Source organism: Aaosphaeria arxii (genome assembly GCF_010015735.1).
Source record: "Aaosphaeria arxii CBS 175.79 unplaced genomic scaffold BU24scaffold_14, whole genome shotgun sequence".
NCBI classification, from domain to species: domain Eukaryota; kingdom Fungi; phylum Ascomycota; class Dothideomycetes; order Pleosporales; genus Aaosphaeria; species Aaosphaeria arxii.
The window spans coordinates 134,726-160,190 of record NW_022983487.1 but is presented as its reverse complement, the minus strand read 5'-3'; the positions used below and the strand labels follow the sequence as shown (position 1 = coordinate 160,190).

Below are 25,465 nucleotides of genomic sequence, written 5' to 3'. Positions count from 1 at the left end.
TGCAAGTCGATGGGCGCAGTGCAGTTGCTCAAGTCGGGTGCCTCCTTTATGCGACGATGCAGGTCGATGATGATAATACTGGTGATTGACGCCCGCGTACCTCGCGTACCTGGAATTGCGAACATCATAAGTCCAGGGCCCTCAAGGTTGCTCGATGCCCTCTGCTGGGCGCCACCAGAGCACGGCAACGGCCGCGACGGCGCACCACGGAACCAGCACAACACACACGAGGCTGGCGACAATCCAAGTGGCTGCTGAGTGCTTGCAATTTTGGCGGCATCCGCTTTTGGTATCCGCCAGATTAGCCGGCCGCGAGAGGTGCAATGATGGCCCACGATGGGACGATCCTGTTGAGCGAGCTCGGCATCCTAAGTGTGGTGCTGAGCGCTGGAGCGCTGGTCGCTGGTCGCCTCGAGTTCCCATTTGCCGCGGACACTTGAAGAATAACTGTACTGGCGGCTCGCGACTGGCGTACAGCGTATGGCCAGCGAGCATTAAGAGGCGTGTGGACATGTCTGTGCATGGAAGAAAGTAACTACACCACACCTACCACACTCACACTACCTAGGCAAAGCAAAGGCAGACGACAAGCCCCTACAGCGGCCACCTTTCTGGCCCGCGTGCTGGGCATCCGTCGCCGCTCTAGGGGCTGCATCCCCCGACCAGACCCGCGCACGCTAAGCCCAACGTTACTGCTTCCAAAAGGTCCGCGCTTCGAGGTTGTCGCTTGGCTTCTCGCGCCGCCGGGGGTTAGATAGCTTAGAGCGTAGAAGTTGGGGGTGATGGGGCTTACTGGGATGTTTGAACAAGCACAGGCCCCTGAATGTGTGTGTGTGAGAGAAAGAGAGGGGAGAAAAGAGACAAGACTCCAGAGCAGGTGTGTGTGCCTGGTGCCAGTAGTGATGTCGCTTTGAGCACGTCCGCACGACCGTACGCCCACCAGCAAGAGTAGAAAGACATGGGGCCAGACAGACCAGAGGAGGTAAAAGCGCAGGCCAGAGCTCTCCGGACTGACCATACCTAGCATACCATCCCATCCCATCCCATCCCATCCCATCATCCTTGAGCTCCAAAAACCCACAGGGCTCTCCCGCCGACCTCCCGCTGCTGCTGCAACCGGCCGCTGCCCGCACCGCAACCCACAAGGCACAAGCCCTGCTCTGTACCAGACTTCCCAGAATCTCTCAAGTAGCTTGCAGGACGCTGCATCAGCCATCCTCACCCTGCAGACCACCCCCCATCCAGCTTCAGTTCCCAATTCTACTCTGCGCCGCGCCGCATTATTGCGTTTCGTTTCGTCTCATTTGTCCCTACTGTCCCACTGCGTCGCATTTTTGTCAGCTGAATTCCCCGTCCTGTCGCCATCAAGTCACTGTGTTCCGTCGCTGTTATCGCTTCGCTTCTGGCACCGTCGACCATTTCTCATGCATGCATGCGCCCAAACAACACTGAGGTCATTCACTCCCACCAGGAACAGGAATTCTATCGCGTACACGCAAATGCGCTCTTTGCGATCTGCTCATTGACCATCTAATACGGACTCGCCCATATCTACAATTGCACGGAACTCGCCTTGGTATTTGAATCGTTGTCTCTCTCTCGGTCGATATGAGCCAGCTTCAAATGGATCACGATCCCCACAATCACCACCATCACTCAGAACAGTCTTATGATGATCATAACGCTGGATGGCATGACACTTCTGTGTACGGTCATTCGCAACATCAGTCGTCTGTCCAAGATTTCAATGCGTTACCATACAACAACACAAGCTATACCCCGCTCCCAATGGAGCCCATATATACAACTGGAATGCACCCACCAAGGACCACTCATCCGCAGCTTCAGCCTTTGATTATGCCACAATGGCCAAGTATGTTGACCAGCCAGTCAACCTATGTGCCGCCTATCTTTCCTTCAGCAGCGCCGGTTCCAATCACTCCCGCATCAGCTACTCCGGTGTCAGCTACCTCCACTCGATCGCATTCTTCAACTCCTCGAAAGACTCTTACAGATGCGGACCGAAGGCGGATGTGTCTTTACCATGAAGAGCATCCCACAGTCAAGCAGACAGAGATCGGCGGTAAGTGTGGCACAGCCATTTTGGTCTCCAGAGCGCCCAGCTGATTAGTACTTGTAGCAATGTTCGGTGTTGAGAGAAGGTATACCTCACCCATGCAATCTGCCATTCTTTATTTTGTTTTCATCTTGGCTGACTGATAGTGTAGTACCGTTTCCAAGGTCTTGCGTCAAAAGGAGAAGTATCTTTACCAAGACGATGGAAGCCGATCGCCGATCAGGAAGTCGAAAGGCAAATTTCCAGATATTGAGAGGGCGCTCGCCAACTGGGCACGGAATCATCAGAAACAGGGTTTACCTTTGAACGATTCGATCATTCGAGAAAAAGCACGCTTCTTTGCGACAACTGTAGGAAATTCAGAGAGCCACCTCAAAGCCAACAGCACCAGCTGGCTTGAAAAATTCAAACAGAAGAACAACCTCATGGGTGCGAAATCGAGGAAGGGTTCAATAGCGGAAGAATCCGAAGGTGCCTCAAATCCACCGTCAAATGCACAAACACCCGTGGGCGTATCTCCTACCTCGCCAAATGGAATATCGCCTTCGCCCCTAACTGTTTCTGCAAAGAAGAGCGAGGAGAATTTAAAGACAGAGAGCCCTGATAGTTATGATTTTTCGAATCATCGTCGACCTTTTCACTCGCAAAGCAATACGTCCCTATCCAGCGTCTTCACCGACACAGCACCGTCGTCCTTCTCAGCAGGGCCAACCAGTCCAACCTCGCTGTCATCACCGTTCTTCACACCGGATTCAGCTTGCGGGCCAAACCCTTTCATGGGAAACCAGCAAGCTAGAGGGCAACCCGGGAGCAGCAACTTCCAGCGACCACGAAGCCAGACCTTCCCGATGCTTGTCGGTGTAGAACAATACATGTCACCCCCAGCCTCCTCTGAAGCACTCACGCCGAAATACATCAACAGCACTGCATTAGACTCGCCCATGACCGAGATTCGATCATCAATTGGCGGTGCTGACGAGTCGATGCAAGCCTCTCCGACCCAAGCGACGAGTACAATGCAACCTCCGCCAGTACCATCCGTCCCACCTGTCAGTATCCCAATGCAGCAGCCAAGCGTCACCCAGGCGCCTTCTATGAGCCTAGAGGATTCTTCTCCAGTAACACCATCCCAAGAGGAGGCTGCCCGAGCATTGGAACTGGTTATGAGCTTCTTCCAAACACAACCGAGCGGCTTCGTGGAACCACAAGAATACGTCATGATTGGCAAACTGATGGAGAAGCTAAAAATCAAACGTCACGCAGACAATTTGTCCTCCGAGATTCGTCGCATTCCGGAACCCGATTTCAGTGCCGCCAGCAAGCTGGAAAGCATTGATGGATTGCACTAACGTCCTGACCTATAGGAGTGATGAGTGGGCTAAGTCGTATGCGCATTCAACTCGGCTGCCACAGCACCAGAATTAGTGCATGGTGCTGCCGCCACTGAACAACACATCGATTGCGGCCATCTGCTTTTGTACGGAGTCATCTGGAATTGTAGGATTTTTCCTCCACAGGTAATGGAGGAAGTGGGGGCTTGGGACACACGCATCAAGCATAGTGTATGCTTTTCATATTGGAACCACGGCGATCTTGGGAGCCAACTTGGATCTTTTCATGGCATCAGAACTCGAGCGCTTTCCGCATTGCATCATTAGCATGACCATCATACTTCTTTTCTGGTTTTCAATCCGACTGCTGATGTTTTCTAGGCTTTACATCTGTTTTACTACATTCTGCGCTTTCTTTCTTTATTTTGTCACGGCCTTCTATACCCTTCAAACACGCCATTGATATTTCCCAACCCTCAGCACAAACCGAAAAAAAGACTGTAACCGCTCGCGCGGGTAATTATTCGCTGTACTTTCATCTTCCTTATTCTCTATATTTCAACAGCCTGCATCTTTTGATCACGTTCCACTTGGCTGTCTTCTCATACGTTGCGTGTTGGAGCCTCCTTTGTCACCCCCCGTGCTCCTACGTTCGCTCAGATCCCGCTTTAGTTCAGCCTGATATAGTACACCCCAGCCTCGCTTCACAGGTAGTTCGAAGCGATGTAGTTGACGCACAAATCCAAATCTTTGCACATTCTACGATGAACCTCTGTTTACTCCTCGGCAGTCTTGTGTGGTGTTTCATGCTAGTTTTGGTGACATGTGGTTGCACAATTGTCGGAGTAGTTTCGCATTTCACAAATGTTTTGCTGGCGCAGAACGGACTGAGTCCTTATCACGCTGAATGCAATAGTGAGCAAGGTCAGCCTACGACGGGACGCTGGGTAAAAGGGAGATCATCAACTTGGGTCACTTATCAAGGTCTCGCTTTGCACATAGTGCTTTTCCACCCGTACCCGCGCATTTTGTACAGAACACAGCATTCATCGCTTATGCACGCATGAAGCACTTGCCTCTAAAGCATGATGCATACAGACATGGTAATCTAGAGTCGCAGTCAAGGCCGTAAAGTCTATCCAGACGTCGAATATCAACACCTGTTTCAAGAAGACTTCATCCTCAGGCTTTGGTTCTGTATCTTCAACAATGTTCTTCACCGCCACAGTGCACGTACGAAATTCCGACCTTTCGCCCGGAACGGGGTAAAAGTCGATACGTTAATCTCGGAGAGATTCCTCAGCAAATGGGTTTCCTATCCAAGGTTGCTTGCTTGCGTGATGATGAGGGGCGTCCACGGGCCCCCCTGACACCCGAGCCCAATGAACATTTCCCACCCTCCAGCTCCTACACCGAGCGTCTTCCCTCTACCTTGTGTGATAGGTCTGAGTGCTCGTACCGTACATCCCCCTCACGTTCGCCTTGCAGTTATCTCACGACTTATGCTGCTCGTATCATGATCTTGTTAGTTCTCATTCTCACAACCCATCCACTATGCTTCCCTCTCGCCTCATCCCTCCCGACATCCCCGACTCCTTTCAATCTACATACGCCCCACACACTACGGGACCAACCGCGAGAGGGACCGCGAGTAAATACGCTCATACGCACAATATGTCAAATGCGTAAGCTACTGGCCTGATAGACAGATTTCATGTCCTGATTGGGAGTATTGCTTTCAAGGATTGTCGGGGAATTTGAGGGAAGTTATTTTCATGTTACGGGGAAAGGAAAGGGAGGGGGTGTTTTGTAATCCTGGAGGGCATGTAGGGATTATGAGAGGCTGAATGTTTTATGATTTTCATTGATTTGCGTTGCTTTTTCCTGGAGCTTCCTCAGCTTTTAGCGATCCTTAACCGCGCTTGTACTGTACAAGAACAAATCCAGAGGATGATGGACAATAGAGGGCAATCCTGTGCCGAGGAGGTGAGGGGGTTGGGCTTGATGTCCACTTCTTGTGATACCAATCGGAAAGGAACCTTGCTCGTAGTTTTCTTCCCCAAGACTTGTCATCGTTTCGCCTCATTCTTCTTTTGCTGCAGAATTCTGCTTTCGCCAGCAAAGCAATGTTGCAAGCTCGTCATGGTCCGGACTTGAATGCAAGTCCAGAATTTCGATAACTGACTATTTGGAATTCTCATGCAACGCAAAGACAAAGCGAAATTTCGAGTATCCCTAATCTACATATGTATGTAGTCGACAATGTAGTGCGACGCTTCGTTGTCCTGCCATGACTGGCAAGGCTGATTCCACGTGATCGCGACTTGATGCTGTGAAACGCTACATCGATAACCTAGGTTGGCGGCTTCCGCGTCGTACGACGATGAATTGACGGGCGCGTACGGTGTGGCTTGGGCTTCGTCGCAAGTGGTACACCCGTACGTTGTCCTAATCGGTCGCAAGGCTCCCCTTTCGGTGATGAACCCAGGAAGATTTGTCTATAGTAGCAAGCTATAACTACGTCGAAGGGGTAACTGGTGTTTCGGGAGTATGTACATCGTCGCAAGCAATACTTGTTGAGCCAAGTAAGGTTCAAAGAGAAGGGTGCTATAATTAATTTTTCTCCTCAATGACCAAAGGGACTTCAAGCTGAATGATAACTGCGTTGAGATGCTGAAGCGAATGCGCCTTCAGTAGCTTCAGAAATTTGCTTTTTCCATCCATTGGCTCCACAATGCGGCGTCAGACTGTCGTACGGACAGGTATGGGGGACGAAAATTGAAGCGAGCTACCCGGCACGGGCTCCCGCTTGGAGCGAGAAGAACGGCCCCAATTCTAGTACCAAGTAGTATGTACAACGTCGCAACACGAAGTCCGTTGCTTTCACAGCCATCGTCATCTGCTCAGCAGAAATTCCATATTCTCCTATCATTTCATTCGCACTAGGTAATCTCTAACTAGTGCTGCAGATGTTGCGCCGTTCGATGGATAAATCCGCTATCCGTTGCCTTGTCCGATTGCCTGCTGCTGGCCGTTGACGCAAGCCTGATAGTTATCGTAGCTCCCGCCATGATCGTTATTCAAATATCAACCACGGGTCCTTGCATCTGTGCACAGTACAGCACAGGAAGGGAAGGGGACAGACGGGCCGGCCGGTACGGCGCCTTCTGCAGTCAGCACATGCTTGCTTGCTTGGAACGGTCAGCAACTTTGTTAAAATTCGCTGTTGACATGGACCTCCAGTCCAGGTATTTGGTGCTGCTCATCCCCCACTCAGAATTACGAGGTGCAGCAATATCGTAGGAAGTTAAGTAGATGGGTCCACGTACCGCCAGTCAGCATCTGGCACTTTGACGACGCGGTCTGCGCTTCCATGCCCCTTCCTTCCTTCACGAACGTTGTGCGAGTGATCAAAGAATAGGCCCCTATGCAGTCCCGATCCATGACTGTCTATCTGTTGCGTTGAATCATCTTAGCTCAATCGTACGCCGAGTCATTGGCAATTGGGTAACAAAATACTCATGCGAACCGTTGTTTGGGTTTCATGAATCGCAACCAAAGGCAGCTCCACAGATTCGATGATAATGATCATCAAACTTTCGCAAAGTCGAAAATCCTCGGAAGTGGCGCATCATACGGCAGACCAGAGCGTCAATCAAGGGCCCACAAGGTCTCCGACCCACCGACACTTTGCTGTTTGCGGGACTTTGATTTCCGTGTGCCTGAGGTTCTTGAATCATGTCCCTGACTTTTGCACGGTTTCTAGTCATTTTCTCCAGAGAGGTCAATGCGAGCCTTACAAACGGCTTTCCCTTTACGCCACAGGGCGGTTCGGTGTTGATTTCTTCTTTCAGTACCTCTCTCCCTTTCAGCATTTTGACTCGCAAGCTCGCGTGGAGACCGTCGTTTGATGCCCGCCAGCCCCCCTGAGGCCATGCTTCGAAACAAAACGTGGAGGAGAGGCCGATCTCTTCTGTGATCGACCAGTTTCCTGAGTACGCTAAGTCTCTGCACGGATGTCATCCAGCGAAGGCGTCTTGAGCTATTCTAGATACGAGAACGAGAGGATGTAGCGAGGGGATGTGGCAGAGCAATACTTCGGCTGCTAACGTATGTTTTCAGGATAGTTGAGGTAAGCTGGCGCATAACACGGCTGATATGGATATTCGCAATTGGACCGTATTGAACGTTAGGATCGTTTAGTTGGTTGTCTGAATCAGAAGCACAACGTTTCAATGGCTACGCCCGAAATGCGTTCATCTCATCTCAAGTCTGGGCGCGTTCATCCAGGAGCAGTGCAGCACTACAAAGTGGTGAGAGGACAACGTCCCGCATAGGGCTTTGGCCTTCAAAGTGTCAATGTGGGGATCAGATATGGCACCTTGACCACACATGCTTACTCTGCAAAGCAGGTCATCGAGATGAAGCCATATCAGAGGACTTGGTGTGCCTGGAAAGCGGGGTACCTATCGAATGGTAGTCCTCCATCACTTGGAGCCTTGCCTCGCTTCTCTGGTAAATTCGAAATACCCTGGAACCTGAGTTCTGGACTGCTGCAGAGCCTTTCCTTTGAACACCGAAGGTCACCTCGACTCTTGTATCTGAAACACTTAGGCAAGGTTGCATCTTGCGGCAAGTCAGCGGAGGCAGTGAGAATTCTGCAATGTGAGAAATACTCTGTAGGTTTGTGTCGTCGTCCGCGTCGACCTTGTCATGCGATCATGCCGCACAGTGTGCAGCTGTGTACTGGGATGTGGGGCCTCGCCGTGGCCATGTGCCTGGAGGCCCTGTGCAATGACGATGGACTGATGGCCTTCTGAACAGTACTCGTATGTAGGGAAGGCAGATTGTCATCCAGAATCTCAACCCTTCATTCGCTCGGGACGGATGAATCCTACTCTCTTGCAGCTCAGTCCTTTCAGCCATCTGTGACGTTGCCTTCGCCGCCTCGGAGATGGGCACCCTGCAGTCCTTATTGGGCGAGGGACCAGAGGGCCTCTGTCATCGTCTGTGCTAAAGATGGTAATACCAGATGCAGCTGGCCACAACTCAATACGAGTGAGCGTCATCTGTTTACCAACAAGGTCGAGCTTTCTCGATCATGACATCGTCAGTGCGGCCCTTCCAGAAGTCTGACTGATCCTTCTATGAGAATGAATCGTGCGTCCATGCCTGAGACTCGAGGACTCTCCACAGCAGAGAGTTTGATGTCCAGGCACGCAGTGTTCACAGACCAGCGCGATCTCCAAGCTCCCCCTCAAAACCCACCCTACCATGCAACAAACCAAGTCAAAGCTTCCCCAATACTCACATGAACACCCAGGCCCACCTTGGTGCGAGGTACACCGCAATTCCTCCATGATCCGCAATAAAGCCATGCAGCTCCGCGGCGCATACCTACCAAAAACTTGGAAATACAGCAGGAATCATTGACATCACGCCCTGATTGTGGACTGGCTCGAGTTGCGGTGTACACCCTCCCTAGTTATCCATTCTCCCGATTTGGTAAACGGGAACACTTGAGGGCACGATGCAGTCCTCACAAATTGATAGCACCAACGTGCATGAAGGACGAGACGAGCAGTGCCGTTTTCAATTGGCTGATTTTGCCTCATGGGATAAGGCTGGACCTACGGGAGAACGCAGGCATTCATTCGTGCTGCTATATCAACAAAATGCACAGAGTACACGGCTAGTCCACATGTGGATTCAAGGCCGTGCATTCATTTGAGATCGCATATTTTTAACATCTGCCTCTTCAAGGGTTGCAATCGAAATAGAAAGAGGTGGGTAATACGCTAGCTCGTAATTCCGTGGGGATTGAACGATCCTCAAGGAACCCCACAGGCCTCTTTCTTTGTTGTTGATGCAGTGACTAATTCTCGTCTGTATGCGAGGCTGGCAGAGTCCTTACGAGCGGTGAGAAGCTTTGGGCACCCTAAGGTATGAAGCCCTGGCCAAGCTGCAGTTCAGCGACCAATTCTCACCAGGTGCTCGTACCTTTACGACTTTGTGACTGAATGTAGGTAATGCCAGCGATACACACAAGATCTACTGATTTTTGTTCCTGATTTTTTTTCAATTGAGTTATGTCGATAACTGCCGCTGCACAGGACGACATTCCGCGATCACTGTAGACATGCCAGGGATTAGCCCAGTCTCTCTTCTATCAATTCATGTATCCCCCTCTCACCCAGCTCCGGAACTAGTCTCAAAATAATCAGCTCCACTATTGAGAATATGAAATGTTTGTTCAGGTAAGGGTCATCTAGACAATCCAATATCTCCTCGACTTGCTGCAGCTGCACCATCGAGTCTGTACAATTAAATAATGCAGCTGCCACCTTCCCAGGAAGTAAGTCCAATAGAGTAGCTGCGCAGCGACGCTTGATGTTTTTCGCTTCTTCAGCAGTAGGCACCTGGCGTGGGGGAGCGAGCGCATTGTTCGGGAATAGAGTTGCTCGAATTGTGCGAAGCAGGATGGGAAGTAAGGCGGGGTTAAAGACATGCATACGCATGGTGTGAGAAAGGAACCTAGAGAAATGGGCAGATAGTTAGTTGTTGAAAATTCAGCAAAATGTGTGCTCCTCATTGGACGACGGCCATGCTAATTGCGTGTAGAGAGTCCGACATATGGGCAGTCCCACGACATGCAGTCAGACGAGAAATAAAGTTTTGCGGGGATGTTCAATTCCCGTGTTGGGCGGACGGCCTGGCAGCGCAGACTATGTTGCTAATTAAGCGACAGGAATGCAACGGTATTCTTGCGACAGCAGGACCAGAAATGGTAGAAAGCGAGGCAACCCCTAGAGTCTCTGAGAGTCTCTGAGGTGAATAATACGAGCGCTGTGTTTTCATCGAGGTTTGCGACTTATAGCGGCGAGTGTTCGCGACCAGGACGGCACGCTAGAACGAAGTGCCGCATGACATACGGGTTACTAGGTTCATGATAAACCAATATCGTGAGTGCTCCGAGGCTATGGTCGAATAGCAAAGAGGGCCATGCCATCAGCGATGGGCATTCGCCGCATGGCGAGAGGTGTCCTTTCGGGCAGCCACAGTGCGATATCGCAGATTCCAACCGAATCATCAGTTGAGAATGAGGCGCATCTCTAGGCGGTCTGAATTGTAGAGCCGGGGTTTGCGGACAACGAGCTTATTACGCCCACAGGCGCAGCCAGTCCCGAATAAGAAGACTACAGGAGACAGATCAACCGGGCGCGTAAGCGGAACATCTGCAGAAGCCGGGGGCCACGATAAGACCCCACCAAGGCAGAGCTTTGAAGTCGCACATCGGAGTCCAGTCCTCCAGACAAATAGTCTACGCAGCTGCACTTGATCGAGCGTTGCGGGCATGGTCTGGTCTGTTGGTCGTTCGATTTGCCTTGGGGTTCGTTGGTTGACATGTCATGGACAAAAGTGAAACCGATTGGGGTCCAGAGGCCAAGTATGGGGGCTAGGCATGAAACGCCTCGATTTGCCGCCCGGGAGCGGATGCCGGGGCTTGCAGGCGACGATGCACGCCGGCACGGGGTGACAGCGTGTGAGTGCCTGCGGGCCGTCGCATTCGTTGGAGGCGAAGTCAAGTGATCGAATTCGTCTGCGGGGCCTCCTGCGGTATCACCAGGGGCTGATTAAGGATGTGTCGTACAAGACTGGGTCTCGCTGGGGTCGTCGTCCAACCAGAAAAAAGGAAGAAATAATTGCTGCCACTCACCTGTCCAATACACCATCAGTGTCACCCACCCTCCCTGGGCCGAATAACGCCCCCCAATGCATTGCTGATATGAGGCCCGATAGCCAAGGCATGCGTAAGTCCAGCTCAATGAGTTTCGAGGCACAAGCCCATAACCTCATCCTCACTATGGGCCGTTGCGAAGGGAGCGGGCCCAGCCGTTTTGGTTGAGTAGCTGATGGCTGTTGTGGTTGGCGATCTCCCTCATCTGGTGACTGAACGCTAGCTCCAGTGGTAGACCTGCCAGGAAGAGAGGATGATGTCGCAATCCCTACGATCATAGCGCGCATCACCGTGTACGCCAAAAACGCATACTGCACCACGGCCCAAAACAATCCAGAAACGGTGAGTCGAGGATTTGTGGCCTGGCGGTCACTGGTCGAAAGTGCCGTTGACACGCCATGGCCCTCACCTTCTGCAGGTGTGGAGAGCAATCCAAAGCGCTCGAGACGGCTCAGTGACTGGTCTGGCGTCAAGTCATCCGATTGAAGGTCATCTGCTGTAGTACTATGTTGCAAAACTTCCGCGATCCTAGTGATACCCTCCCAGAGCAACCAACCTTCGCAGGCTTTACCGCTAATTCCGTTGCCGATAATCATCTCCGCAAAGATCTCTGCTACGAGGGATCGTAAGCATCCATTTGCCAGATCCTCGGTCGGGAGTAATACGGCTAGCACGCCTTGAACAAGTAGCTGGCGCCAAGCGGATTCGTTTTCCCTTTGTTCAACGCTGCTAGCTGGGACTGCGTCCGTCGGGACAGGTGATAATGCAGGATGCGGATTCAGTGTATGATAGACTGTCCGCGGGTCTGGAATCAAGATCCCATGATGGCTTGCCTGAGACCTTGCTAGACGGAATGCTTTTGTGTGTGTCAATACATGTCGTTGTGTAGAAATGCCAATCTCGAGTATACCTACCGGTCAGATGGTCCTCCAGCAAGCCAGGTATTTCATCCAGCACAAGAGCTTCCAGATCAATCTTTCTCAGTCTTTGTTCCAAGGCGCGTGTGCAGTGTGCGATTGTTTGGATCACCTCATTGATGAATATATGGTCAGGTGTGATTTTGGAATACCATGTCTGAACGAACTCTTTGATTATAACAGATATTATAGCATAGAGCTGTAAGTCAACTGCGTTAGAGCTAGTCAACGGTGGAAGTACGTCTTCAATGGGTCGGGGCGTATTACGCCCTTTCTCTCCGTTTCCTAGAAGGACATCGTGGGAGCATAGGGTCCGGCGGATGAAGGCTGAAGTTGCTTTATCGGAATTGGTATCGTGAGTTGGCTTCTGCGCTTCGGAATGGCGCATCGCACCAGAGGGACGTATCTGATCGGACGCGGCTCCACTGGCATTCCCAGTAGTGAATGTTGTTGATGCCTGATTCGAATTTGGATGTGCATGTGGAGTCTCAGGCTCCCGTGACATACTCTGTGTCATTACCTGCTGAGGACCATAATTCTCCGACCAAGCTATGAAACAAAAACAAAATCACGCTGTGCAAAATCTTATTATCAAATGGTGCTTCGTGTAAGTCGAGGATCCACGAACGGTGCTTGCAGTCCACCTAACCAAGACCAATGACGATGTCATCGGTGGCGGAAGGGAACAACTTATTACCGAATTTCCGGCAAGCATGTATGCCAAGATAATTGAGCACCCTCCGATGAACTGGAGCTCCTTCAACTAACTAGGACTTCGCGCCGCGCAGAACAACCATAATGGCGCCGGTGGATCAAGGTCAGCCATTACAATTGTCTACGCCATGGAATTTTGTTAACGTTGCTTCTAGCCGCTACCAACCAGGTAGAGACCCAGTTGAAAGACATTGTACAAAATCTATACAACCTTATCGTTCAGTCCTTTGACCACCAAGGTAATCCCACCCAGGATGCCATGAAGCGCGAAATGTAAGACCCTTACACAAATGTCCAGCAGATATCTATTCTCTCAATCACTAACCTTTCATAGGCAAGTCCTCGTCCAGAACCTGCTCAATCTTACACGCACCGCTCCGTCTGTCAACATAGAGATTCCACCAGATGTTACAAGCTACGTTGAAGGCTCGCGGAATCCGGATGTGTTCACAAGAGAATTCGTTGAAACTGTCCAGCGGATGAACCAAGCCCTCAAAGGTCGGCTCGAAGGTTACCGATTGATGCAAGATTCGCTTGCACAAGCTATAATAAGAGGAATACCTGCCCTGAGTGAAGACGTCGTGAAAGTGTGCAATTTCACCGGACATTCTGTCACAATGCCTAGCAAGCAAGGTGCATCTACATGAGTGTAGGTTGAAGAAGCTTTTGGTTCCCAGCTCCTAATGATCATATCGACTCGTTCATACTTTTCCATCACCGCAAATATATCCATTGCGATTACACGGCGAGCGGAAACCAAAAGTAAATTACTTCCAAGGTGCCATATTGAGGTGCAAACACGAAGCATCAAACATGCCATACCACATCAAGAGCAAAAGATTCTGGATTTCCTTGACGTAGGAGTTTTCAAGAATTAGCTTACCGCACAAGCAATTGTCACAATCCGGGGAAGCGTGCCGTTGGCTGGGCGAGGCTCTGCTCTAGTAAAATCCGTCGGGAGAGGCCGTTGAATGCGCAATTCAACTTATGTATTCGCCCTTATAGCGGCGATCACACTACTGCATGAAACATACGTTGACATTCTTCAGTTTGGTGTGTTCAGCAAGGCTATCCTCGTTTCACTTTTGTTGCAAGGATGCAGGATTTTCGTTGATTGCCGTTTCTGGCCCACGACTGATAGCGATAGGAGAATATGCGTCACCACTTGAATAGATACCCCTGCTGAGCATATACCCCTTACAATTATTCGCAATTATCTTCTTTCCAACCATGTATTGTTGTGATGCGTGGTGAAGCTTGTAGGGACCTCAATTGATGCCCAATTCGGGTTGACACCGGTCCGGCTTAACCCTCCTTGAGGAGACCCGATTCTTTCATAATGCTTAAAATGTTCGCGCAACATTCCAGTACAGAAGCCACGACCGTTATTTAACATTAAGAACAAGCGGGTACGAGCCGATTTCCGCTGCATTTAGCCACAATTGACGCAGTCAAGTACAGATAGGGCCGAATCGATCACGACTCGCTCCCGAATTCCGGTGCCTGGAATTTAAGTTTATCAATTGTCATATATGCACCAGGCGCAGAATATATGCCCAGAAACCGCTATCTAGCCAGCCCTTCACTCAATGCCAGTGCTTTTCTCTCCAAGATGCAGTGGCATTGGTGGTACAAGACAATATATGCAGTACCTCAACGATAGATCATTACATCTTGCAAGAGTGTTTCGACTCGTCCTGGCGTCCAAATGAGATGATCATGTGTGGGCCATACAAATTTCACCGTTGTACCGAATCCACTTTCTTCAAACAATAGACTCTTTAACTAGAGTATCTGTTCCATGGCATGTTCATAGTGGTCGGGTCCGCACTTTCGCTTCACTTTCCATCCCGACCTTTTCGGGGTCTTCCCGGGATGGTGAATTAGCGATTCATTCGATGCAGAGCCTGATAGTGCACAATCGCCAGACATAATTACATACATGTGCCTGGGTGGAGCATGGGTCTGGTACGTGCTCGGACCATATCGTTCAAGGGACAGTAAGCTTAATGAACCTGATATTACTTCGATGAGTTCATCTAGCGGATACGGACCCCGCTCGTCGCCGAGGAAAAGCTGCTATGAGCGTGAAACACAGGATGCGATGATCAATAGATCGCTTCAAAAGCAGAGACACTTTGGGAACTCAATGACATGATTGCGTGGGGGTAGCGTATGTGATAGCGATACATGTCAGAGAACAGGCATTTGACTTCAAGCACGAGTTAAGATCGCGCATGAAGGCCACGCCTCTGATCGCTCTGCAGTCTTATGATATTCACGAGACATTGCTGCGACTTGACATCATTGCGAGAACTATGCTACAAGGTCTATCTAACTGATACATGCATGCCCTGCCGGTGAGACAGAAGGTTAGCAACTGGGGCAAGCAAGGAGTCGTTAGGTACACCTTCATTAACTCATGCACCAACTGTAACAAGTTTGTCCTTGCGTGGAAGCGAGCTTCCAAGTAGTTTGACTGTACTCGTGCAAATTAAGTTGGACGTACCTAAGTTCTCGTACCAACAATTATGCACGGATAAGGGTAGTGCTGTGCATGATGTCATAAGAGGAGCATGTGTTACCATCAATTATCGGCGAAGAATTGACATAATATGGCATAATATGGCATAATTGCAGCTTGAATTATACGTTCATTTATTTTCCAAATTTTCCATAGAAGCAAAACAAGATATTGTAAATCGCCATTGTCAAGTGAACAGCTACCATTCACTGCTGAAAAATATGACTTTATCAAATGTCAGTAGCGCTTTCTCTATTTAAATATCTTTTAGTGAAGGAATGTATAGAACGAGTAATTATAGTAAATCTAGAACGAAGAGAACTTGACAATGGACATGGTTACTTCTGTATACTTGTTGGCCCCTTCCATCCACATATCCGTAATCTGTATATACAACATACGCACTATGGCGGCATACACACTATGGCGGCATACACAGTTACAAAAAATGAGTAGCATGCTGATGTGCCATATTCACTGCGTAGCTATCATCAATTCTACTCAATCTTCTGCTCCTCTAAGTGTCATTACGCATTCAAATGTCTCACCTGATCGTGAAATGCCAGTGCAACGGTGTAAGTCCATTCGTCATCACCGTCCTATATTGAAACGGCGGTATCTCTATCGGAGTTATTAAGGCTTGACGGCTGAGTCACGTTAAGATGCCACAACATCTTCAACAATCCGTAGCCTCGAAGATGTATTGCCCATAAATTCAAGAAGTGAACTTCCATATGTTTATTTGTCCTGATATACAGTGATCAAATGAGACGGGGAGTTGAAGTCACACCGAGCCAAAATGATATCACTATGGAAAAGACGGTCAGGGGCCTATGAGGGGACACCATTTGCTCGAATGGCAGGGCACCAGGCGATGAGCATTGTTCTCGATAGCTGCTTGGGGATTCAAAATACTATAGCAACAGCGTCGATTTATGGGCTTCGAGACAGTGATTTGATGCATTTGAGGGTAGATACATTGGAATTCTTCTATAAAGGGCAACAGTTCCGTATTTCACCGGAAGTCCAACCAACGCAATGGCTCAAGTTGGCGGATTGGAAAGGTTTAGTCTGTTTAAAGAAACATCAGTGGACTAAACTTCTCGCTGGGTAATCGAATTTGGTGAGAGCGTTGGAAAATTACACTCAATGCTCTGTTGACTGCCTTGTGATACTACCCATTCGTTGTCTGACCGCACCTCTGCTCCGACTTCTTTCCAACCTTAACCCCACGATATTATCTCTTTCGCTGTCTATACCCTCTATCGCTCCAGCAGCTTCTTCTCCCTCATCAAAATAACCAATGTCTTGCGGTCTTCCCCCGAGACTGGCAAGCACGGCTTTGTTTTTAGCTGTCAAACTGTCCAACACACTCAATTCCTTCCTGGTAAACCACTTTGGCATCAGAAATGTTCGCAACGGTATCAGTGCGATTATCAGGACGGGAAATCCGATTGCTGCAATGCTTTGGGAAATGGCTATTGTGGCTGCAACACCAAGTATCTGGAGGCTGATATAAAGAGCGATCTTACGCCTGCGAATGGTTGTCAAAGGATGGGACGATTCTAAGAACCGGGTCTCAGCTTGGAGGTAGATGAGCTTTTGGAGGACACCATTCGTTTCTATAGAGCCCCACTGTCATTGATGTTAATAATGGTAACTGGATGACTCGTATCCTAGTCTTTGAATGACTTACACCAACAAGAAAGAAGACCCCCCCAAATACTGCGGCTGGCATGGTGTGCAGCACTACTAGGAGTGGACCTGTCATGGTGCCGATAAGAGCAAGACCCATTAGGAAATGAGATACGCGTTGTTCGACGACAGCAGTAGCTTCCACGCGAGGTCTACGTAATTCCCCTCCATCTATCGTACGCACAACATCGACATGAGTCTCATAAATGGTCAGCGAATCGGTGTGAACTGGTGCTTGAGGTACAAGTCCGTTTGGCAGAGGAAGTCCGAGGATGCCAGCTACGAACGTGGTGCAGCCAAGTAGGAAAAAGTCCCAATGAAATCCAGCAGGTTTCTTTAACGGAAACTGGCGAGCCTGAGCTGTGAGGCTGCTCACGTTCTATTTCAGGTCAGATGTAAACATTAAGAGGTTTCGTATGAACATACATGATCGTAGTAAAACAATAACATAAGTAGAAACCCAAACGGCAACGCCACGAAGACCCATTTTGCATCAAGGTTCCAGAAGTCGATAAGCCAACTTCGCGGTTGAGTGGGGTGAAATGCCTTATGGATAGGCACATACGTGATACCGGAGTGGTGTAGACGCCCTGGGAAATGAGCAAAACCGACCCAGAATAAAGTTGGAAATATGAAAGAATAATCAGCAAGAATGCTGCGGCACCAAGGCTTCCACATGGTGCTGGAACCGAGTTTTTCGAGAGCGTAAACGGATCCGAAGTAAAGTATTGCAATTAGGCAACTCAGATACCCTGCAGTACTTCCAGCAACACTGAACTCATTCACAAGCTCCTCAACACCCTTTACTACACAATAGAGTCAGTATGAAACCTATTATCAGTTTGGGTAAAACTCACTGATATAGATTATGCCGACATACAACCCAAAAGACTCGCTGGAGAAGTCGGTAATATACTTCATATAATCGCAGTAGTTCAGAAAGGAAACAATCCAGTGAAATATAGAACCCCAAATTCCTACCCAAGCCATGAACTGTGGGTACAAGGTGACATCGTATTGCTTTATGATATCATACGTTGTATAGTTGAAGAGGGATATCAGACCCGTAACGCCAACAATAGTCAAAGGCTGCGCTGATAGGATGCTAAAAACCATGGCAGCCAGAGCAGAAGCGAAGAGGGCTTCATTGATCCCATAGAATTCGCCAGTGCGCCGCGTCATATCCAAAGTGAATGCGATCGCAGGTAGAAGGCTCAAAATCGATCAGCAAGACTCTTGAATACCGCATCAAAAAACCTACTTGACAAAGTACATTCGGACAGTACTAGCAAATGTTCGATATGTCCAGGCATCGACAAGATCACTCCAGTAGTACGGCAGACGCCTCTTTACATCGTGCCACATCCCTAGCCCGGGTCGAAGAGCCCGATAGCGTCGCCATCCCCTTTGCCCTTCGAAGGTATACGACTTGGTCGTATGAACCCTCCTTAGTTCCGGATCCTTAGACTCTTCTGAATTACTGTTCATAGCTGCTCAGTTGAGGATTTGAAAGCAATTGAATGCACGGCAATCAACCAAGATTGCAACAAAGACCGCTAGATGATGCTGGGGTAGATAACCATTGGGGTATAGAACTATGTGAATCTACACTGGCTAGAACGGGACCATTTTATAGGCAAATTCATGACAAGTGATGATCTCAGTTACATCAATGGCAGAGTTACGTTCTAGGGGCACTGTCATAAATGTCATACTTGATAATTAATGGGTACATCTCAAATCCTAGTATGACTTGGCGAATTCACAACCGCTGAATTCATTCGGAATACCAACTTGAAAGTCCAGCAAAACTGTATATGACTGCTCCAATCGAAACTTTTCACTTCAAAGATGGCATGAATCATGCATCACCTTGTTCCTTCTTATTCTCTCTTCATTGTTCAAACCCGCATTTTCATTGTCTCACAGTTTAGGGGATACTGGTGACGTTTTGGGACTGGGTCGGGCCGATATAATATGCTGCCCGGGCAAAATGAATGCAATGCTCACCCAGATTTATATGAAATCCTACTGAGCTGTAAGCACTGAAACATTCAGCTAGATAAAGCAAATTTACTTATTGTGATGACCTACTACTAAATAACAAATACCTCTTCTTCATAATACACGCTATGCGAGCGATCTAGGGAACCCCTTCACTCGCTGTCTTTGCTTTGTCATGGGCTGGAGAGCGGGGGTATCTGAAAGAAGTAAAGCGTAAGCGTTACACGTGCCAATGCCCACTTTTGGAATCATCGAGGCCCCAGTTTCCTACCTACAACCTTCATCTGCAATAATCTCCGACCAAAAGACTGATTCAGCGATCAGCCCATCCCTATCAGACACTGGCGAGCCCAGAGTTCGAGTTGCATGCAACTGGTGAATCGGTGAGATCGTCAGTCTTTCAAGGACTGCAAGGCTATGGACACTCCAAGAGATCTAGGAGGTTCAATTACGTCTCCAATCGTCCGGGCAAGAGATCAGAATTGCAGTAAAGCTTGGTTCGTTATACCTCGTAGCTTAGTTTGACGGTTCGGTATCACAAATCAGCATGAGCGAACTGAACCAAATTGACGGCTTGTCGGAGTGCATTGAGCGGGCTGTACGGGAACATCTCGAGAAGTTGGATGTTAAATGGCCATTCGCAGACAATCTTAATCGTCCAATACTCCGCATTGAAGCTTTCTTGGAAGATGGAGTCCAAGGAGCCGCAGACAAAAGTCTTTCTGAAAAAGTCGCTTCAGTAGGTCCAATCATTCCTGTAGACATAGTCACCTGCAGAAGGAAGCATCTGTAGATGATGATACCTCTGGAAAACTAACATTATGTAGCGCACATTGGACTTGAGTGAGATCATCACGCCGACGCCCTCACGAAGTCCCACGGAACGGCCACCCGACCTCAGTCAAGAGTCTGTGGAAGGCCCTTTGCTCAATCATAACGAAAGGTCGCAACAAAATATATCCGAGTCAATGAGAGACGAAAGGCCACCAGAACAATCGCATAGAAACGAGGATGAAGTAGACGGGCGGACTCGGAAAGGGATAGGAGGGCTACGCATCTCACAAACAAACGCAATCCAAGAAGACCACAGTGAGCATCAGAGGAGCATGCAAAGCGACAGCCGAAATTTCCCTAAGCGCAGGAAGGTTATTTCTGAGAAATTCGTTTTTCAGCCTTCGACATTAGACAAATTGATTAGTGGTATTTGGGAACAGGTTCATGGGAATCTATCTCTAGACCCTCGAGCGATATTTGAGCAATTCCAGATTGCTCCAGCAACCGCCGCTACAGATTCTCTCCAACCACGGGCGGATATCGCCATCATGCCAAGTTCCAGTGACTCCATTGGCAAACTAGATGATTCTTTTAGCAGGATGAATGTCTTTTGTCGTAAGGTTACTCAAGCAAGTCGCGTCTGCCGGTCTATCGAAATTATTGTACAGGCACGTTGGGTCGAGATCTTTGATGAACAAGTAACTCGTCGAATCGCTCATCATCCGGAATACTCAGCTACAAAACATCGCAAAGCAGCGTTGATGGAAGCGTGCCAAGATTTCAGTTGGTCAGAAAAAGAGCTCAGAAACAAGATGGCAATCTGGCGAGGGTATAAAGAGGTCAAAGATGCTGCAGGATGGGCAGCCTTGATATTTGCAGGGATGGGTATCTATCGTTTCTGCAAGTATCGTGTAGGGTTTGATGAAGTTGCCATGCGACGATTACAGAATCTGCGCCCTAGGTTGGAGGTGGCAGCGGACACTCTTCACCCCAACTGGCGACAGATTTTGTCCATTGTCGGAGAATCATCTAGACTTCAGTATACCGGCCACGCCCATGACTGGGTCGTCTTTGAAGACGGCTCAGAACCTGTACCACTTCGAAAGACATACCTACAGTATGATCCTTATTTCGCATTCGAACATGTTGATGACTCAATCATCGACGAAGGCGCCTGGGGTTGTGAAGACCCACGCTGGATACCTCAATCGAACGCTGTGGCGCGTGTCTCCGAGTCCTTTATATGTGCTGCCTGTGGTGAGCAGCAGTCAGACGATCCGAAGGCGAACTCGTGTTACTGCTTTCCCGCTCTGTTTGGGTGCGTTCGTAGAAGCCTACCGGCTGTGCAAGTTTTCCGTACTGCTGACGGTCGTAACAATGGCCTACAAGCTCTGGTCTCCTTTGAGCGCGGAGCGGCAGTAGGAGAGTTTGTTGGATTAGTGACCAAAGGTGTCAGGCATCTCGATGTTATGGATGGCTCAACACCCTCCGCAAGCTATCAAATCTGGCAAGGAAGACAAGGAAATTATACCCGATTTGTGAATCACAGTTGCAAAGCAAACGCCCAATTCTCACAATTCAATTGGCTCGATACGCAGCGGATAGTTCTGGTTAGCAAAGGTATCGAAGCAGGGGCTGAAGTGACAGTCGATTATTCCGACAGATATTGGAGCGGACTCGACAAAACGTGTTTGTGCGGAGAAACATGTTGCAGATACAATAGAAGAAAAGGTAGCACTGCAGTTGAAAGTTAACCGCCGTTGTTGGTTTTGGCGGCAAAAGTTCGAGCCAATCTCAACATCATTTATTATCATGTGACTACAGACTTAGTAGAGGTGTCGGATGTTATAATTAAATACAATATTTCTAAATTCCACACCTGAACGCACATCCTGTTCAATGCCAAAGCAGAGGCTCTGCTGTAGGGGAAATGTCGGACTCCAAAATTATCATCCGATGCCTTATCGATAACCCGTGCCAAGACGTACATCCCTAACCCCTGCACAAAATTTCCTTGACTGCCTCCAGAACTTGTCTGTTACTTTGGAATCATAGAATCAACTTAAATCTGTACAGCTTTGAACGGACCCTCGAAACTTCATATCTGATTGGACTATAACTTTACGACATGTCTACCGCTATCAAGCGCTCCACACTCTTGGAAAATTCCGATGAAGAAGAACGTGCATCCTATGAATCCAGTTCATCAGACGAGGAGATCCTGGAACATCAGGACGGATCACGAAAACGAAGGAAACTGTCCCCTGTGACGACTATTCCCGTCTCCACCATCTCAAGAATCAAGCAAAAGGATTCCACTGCCTCTAGTGCAAAACAAGAGATCGTCAAGGAAAATGTCGACAAAAACACTACGTTTGCCTCCATGGATGTCTCCGTTTGGCTCATTGCCTCCCTAGCTTCTATGGAGATCAAGCACCCCACGGGAATTCAGAAACAGACCATACCTGAAATCCTTAAAGGAAGAGACTGTATTGGTGGTTCAAGAACAGGTGAAAGAATATTCGCACGTGATCAGATGGCCACAAACTAACAGAAACAGGTACCGGAAAGACTGTAGCCTTTGCCGTTCCAAGTATGTATTCCTAGTTGTATACTTCAACTATTAAACTGACCCCGGAAGTCTTGCAGAAATGGGCAGAAGACCCTATGGGCATTTTCGCTGTTGTCCTCACTCCTACTAGGTAAGCCTTAACAGATGCCTGGGCCGCCTTCCAGCTAACGAGTGCAAGGGAGCTTGCCATACAATTGTACGAACAGTTTGCTGCTATCGGAGCTAGAGCTTCACTCAAACCTTTACTCATTACAGGCGGCGCGGATCAGCGAGATCAAGCACTCAAACTCGCCTCTAAACCTCACGTTGTTATTTCCACTCCCGGACGCCTTGCAGAGCACGTGAGATTGTCCGGCGAAGACACGATAAGCGGGTTGCGCCGCGTCAGATTCGTTGTACTTGATGAAGCGGATCGATTGCTATCCCCAGGAAAGGGGAGCATGCTTCCCGATCTACAAACATGTCTTTCGGTCATGCCACCACCCGCAAAGCGACAAACTCTCCTCTTTACCGCGACTATGACTCCCGAAGTCATGGCTTTGAAAGACCAGCCCCGTCCCGGCCGTCCACCGATCTTCATTTGCGAAGTCGATACAGACAAAATCGCCATTCCACCCAAACTACAGCAAAAATACATCCAGGCACCTGTTACTCACAAGGAATGCTATCTGCACGTTCTATTGAGCACGCCAGAGAACATCAAGAAATCGGTGATCATTTTTTGCAACCGCACCGACACCGCCAACCTTCTGGAATATATGCTGCGCTCACTAGAGCACCGTGTCACCGCATTACATTCTGGACTTCGACAACCTGAGCGTGTCTCAAACTTGGCCCGATTCCGCGCTCAGGCCGCTAGAATTCTTGTGGCAACGGACGTAGCAGCCCGTGGGTTGGACATACCTGAGGTGGCTTTAGTTATTAATTACGACGTACCGCGAGATCCTGACGACTACATCCACAGAGTTGGTCGTACGGCTCGTGCTGGAAGAGTTGGTCACAGTGTTACACTTGTGGGACAGAGAGATGTTGATCTTGTTCATGCCATCGAAGGGAGGGTAGGAAGGCCAATGGAGGAATACGAAGAAGAAGGCGTCAACATTGAGACTAGGGTGGTGAGAGATGCCTTAAAGCCGGTGACCGAAAAGAAGAGAGAGGCATTGTTGCAAATTGAGGAGGGTAGAGACGTTCGTGGCAACCGCAGAACAGGCATGCAAAGCAAGAAGAGGAGGTCGTAGTTCCAGCTGCCAGATTGGTCTCACTGTAGATGATGTAGGACTCAGAACTGAACTAGACAGATGTGTAATTGAAAGCTACTTTTTTTATTTTTACGACTAGGATCCACTATGAATTCATGTTTCGGATATCATCGCATACTACATGCGGGGTAATCAACTACCATCCTCGAAGGGCGCGCATTAGCTCCGCATCGCTCTACCAGAATGATCCTATAAAGTTCTTGACGCTTCATTTAAGGCACTCGAAGCTCAAAATTTATTGCTATTGCATTCCTCGTGTATACCTTACTTAGTTCACGCTACCTCGTACAATGGCCACGAAGAAGGAAGTAGTCCACAGCGACTCTTGGCCGCAGCCATTTCCGGTCATGCCGTTCTCCGCCGCCGTCAAGTGCAACGGCATGGTTTATCTCTCTGGTAACATTGGGATAGACCCAAAGACGAACAAATTGGTCGAAGGGGACATCAAAGGCCGAACGGTTGGACTTATTCCGTGAGCAGAATCTGATAAGGAAATTCGTTAATGAACTTGCAGAAAATGATCATGACCATAATATCCGGGGTTTTGAAGGACGCTGGATCTGACATTAACAATATTGTTAAATGCAATGTGTTCTTAAAGGATATGGCGGATTTTGGTGCAATGAATGAGGCCTATCTGGAGTTTTTCCCAGACCCGGCTTTCAAGCCTGTATGTATTACATGAAATTTGATAGACCGGGAACTAATATACATAGGCTAGGACTTGTGTGCAAGTTGCAGGATTGCCGCTAGGAACAGATGTCGAAATTGAATGCGTGGCACATCTTTGAGGTTCTATAGCATCTGACTGGCAAAGTACGCAAGGCATATTGCGTTACGCAAGCATTGTCACAATAGGTTATTGCTTCGGCTCTCAGGTTCAATGACTATATTATCTTCACCATTCCAATGTTTTTTGAAAGAAGATGGCAAAGAAGTCTTCGAAGCGGACGAAAAGGAAACAGAAGAGAGTCAATAATACAGAAAAATAAGGAAGCATTAAAAAGGAACATCGTGCTACATATATAGTAAGAACATTCCTGACAAGTAAAAAAGATCGACTTTGTCCCAAGGCTTGGTGAAGGAACAGATACTTTCCCAGCCATTCACCATGAGTTGGTAAAAATGTGCAAAAAAAAAGATGTTGCCACTTGAAGTGATCGCTAATGAAAGCCCGATGCCTGAATGAATGTTAATTATATGCTAAGGTAACTTAATGAGTCAGATGAACTTACGGGGGTCGAACCCGCAACCTTGAGATTGCATCGTATTCCAATCGTGTTTGACAGATCGTGAATCCTAAGAGTCTCACGCTCTACCGATTGAGCTAACCGGGCTATTCGGTTGATTGATGGAAGTTGATGTTTTTTAAACTTTATATACCAAGTCAAAGTTGAACCAAAGCATAGTGAAGACTACTTCAACTTCTATTGTTTGCTCCAGCGGATTCGTTTGCGGTCAACTAGCCTGGGAAACTAATTTCAATACTTGAATTTTTTTCCCTGGTGGTTGTTTGTGGGCCGAGCTATACCACCACTATGGACCTAGCCAATAGGATGTGTGATCTTCTAGCTTAGCTTAGCAGCAATACCGCAACCAAAACTTGCATCATTCTATAATTTGTACCAATCTTGACATGTAATAATGGTACAAGCTGTAGGGTTTCAAGTTCTGCTCGTATGCTATTCGATCACAACTGTATTTGTAGCTCTGGAAGTGGCGGTGCACTTTGAGTGAAATCATCATCCTCTTGATCTACGGCCCAGGTCGTGCAATTCGATAAATGAAAAGAGAGTAACGATTCCCACAATATCTGATTTTTGAATAAATGTTAACAGGTGCAATCTAGGAGTCGAAATG

General features: G+C 48.5%; 7 protein-coding genes and 1 pseudogene across 8 annotated transcripts; 4 read left to right on the top strand and 4 right to left on the bottom strand.

The window, feature by feature from the left end:
- Window positions 1–397: 397 nt before the first annotated feature.
- On the bottom strand, window positions 398–1,443 carry BU24DRAFT_84344 (uncharacterized protein). Its single transcript, XM_033534697.1, has one exon. It carries the CDS (start codon window positions 1,214–1,216, stop codon window positions 536–538), a length of 681 nt encoding a protein of 226 aa, XP_033377526.1. The 5' UTR covers window positions 1,217–1,443; the 3' UTR covers window positions 398–535.
- Window positions 1,413–3,560, top strand: BU24DRAFT_84188 (CenpB-DNA-bind-domain-containing protein). Its single transcript, XM_033534696.1, has 3 exons — window positions 1,413–2,083; window positions 2,141–2,162; window positions 2,229–3,560. Exons 1-3 carry the CDS (start codon window positions 1,609–1,611, stop codon window positions 3,424–3,426), a joined length of 1,695 nt encoding a protein of 564 aa, XP_033377525.1. The 5' UTR covers window positions 1,413–1,608; the 3' UTR covers window positions 3,427–3,560.
- A 5,662-nt stretch (window positions 3,561–9,222) lies between these two features.
- On the bottom strand, window positions 9,223–12,693 carry BU24DRAFT_428716 (uncharacterized protein). The gene is made up of 3 exons (XM_033529549.1): window positions 12,061–12,693; window positions 11,126–12,002; window positions 9,223–9,942 (listed from the first exon to the last, which is right to left on the bottom strand). Exons 1-3 carry the CDS (start codon window positions 12,578–12,580, stop codon window positions 9,558–9,560), a joined length of 1,782 nt encoding a protein of 593 aa, XP_033377524.1. The 5' UTR covers window positions 12,581–12,693; the 3' UTR covers window positions 9,223–9,557.
- Window positions 12,664–13,567, top strand: BU24DRAFT_83890 (mediator of RNA polymerase II transcription subunit 10). Its single transcript, XM_033534695.1, has 4 exons — window positions 12,664–12,670; window positions 12,852–12,880; window positions 12,933–13,050; window positions 13,112–13,567. The coding sequence occupies exons 2-4, from the start codon at window positions 12,862–12,864 to the stop codon at window positions 13,422–13,424; spliced, it is 450 nt and encodes a 149-aa protein (XP_033377523.1). The 5' UTR covers window positions 12,664–12,670; window positions 12,852–12,861; the 3' UTR covers window positions 13,425–13,567.
- Window positions 13,568–16,447: 2,880 nt separating this feature from the next.
- On the bottom strand, window positions 16,448–18,567 carry BU24DRAFT_474111 (HCO3 transporter family protein; the record flags this gene model as incomplete). Its single annotated transcript, XM_033532827.1, has 5 exons — window positions 18,258–18,567; window positions 17,854–18,209; window positions 17,423–17,802; window positions 16,998–17,375; window positions 16,448–16,936 (listed from the first exon to the last, which is right to left on the bottom strand). The coding sequence occupies exons 1-5, from the start codon at window positions 18,482–18,484 to the stop codon at window positions 16,448–16,450; spliced, it is 1,830 nt and encodes a 609-aa protein (XP_033377522.1). The 5' UTR covers window positions 18,485–18,567.
- Window positions 18,568–19,547: 980 nt separating this feature from the next.
- BU24DRAFT_380532 (DEAD-domain-containing protein) lies at window positions 19,548–23,663 on the top strand (the record flags this gene model as incomplete). Its single annotated transcript, XM_033524723.1, has 7 exons — window positions 19,548–19,743; window positions 19,919–20,214; window positions 20,257–21,523; window positions 21,955–22,284; window positions 22,335–22,367; window positions 22,416–22,476; window positions 22,525–23,663. The coding sequence occupies 7 exons, from the start codon at window positions 19,548–19,550 to the stop codon at window positions 23,582–23,584; spliced, it is 3,243 nt and encodes a 1,080-aa protein (XP_033377521.1). The 3' UTR covers window positions 23,585–23,663.
- Window positions 23,664–23,786: 123 nt separating this feature from the next.
- BU24DRAFT_455729 (uncharacterized protein) lies at window positions 23,787–24,618 on the top strand. The gene is made up of 3 exons (XM_033531390.1): window positions 23,787–24,063; window positions 24,120–24,275; window positions 24,322–24,618. Exons 1-3 carry the CDS (start codon window positions 23,896–23,898, stop codon window positions 24,394–24,396), a joined length of 399 nt encoding a protein of 132 aa, XP_033377520.1. The 5' UTR covers window positions 23,787–23,895; the 3' UTR covers window positions 24,397–24,618.
- Window positions 24,619–24,831: 213 nt separating this feature from the next.
- BU24DRAFT_t87 lies at window positions 24,832–24,942 on the bottom strand (annotated as a pseudogene). The gene has a single exon. The product of its transcript is annotated as a tRNA-OTHER (tRNA).
- Window positions 24,943–25,465: the final 523 nt, after the last annotated feature.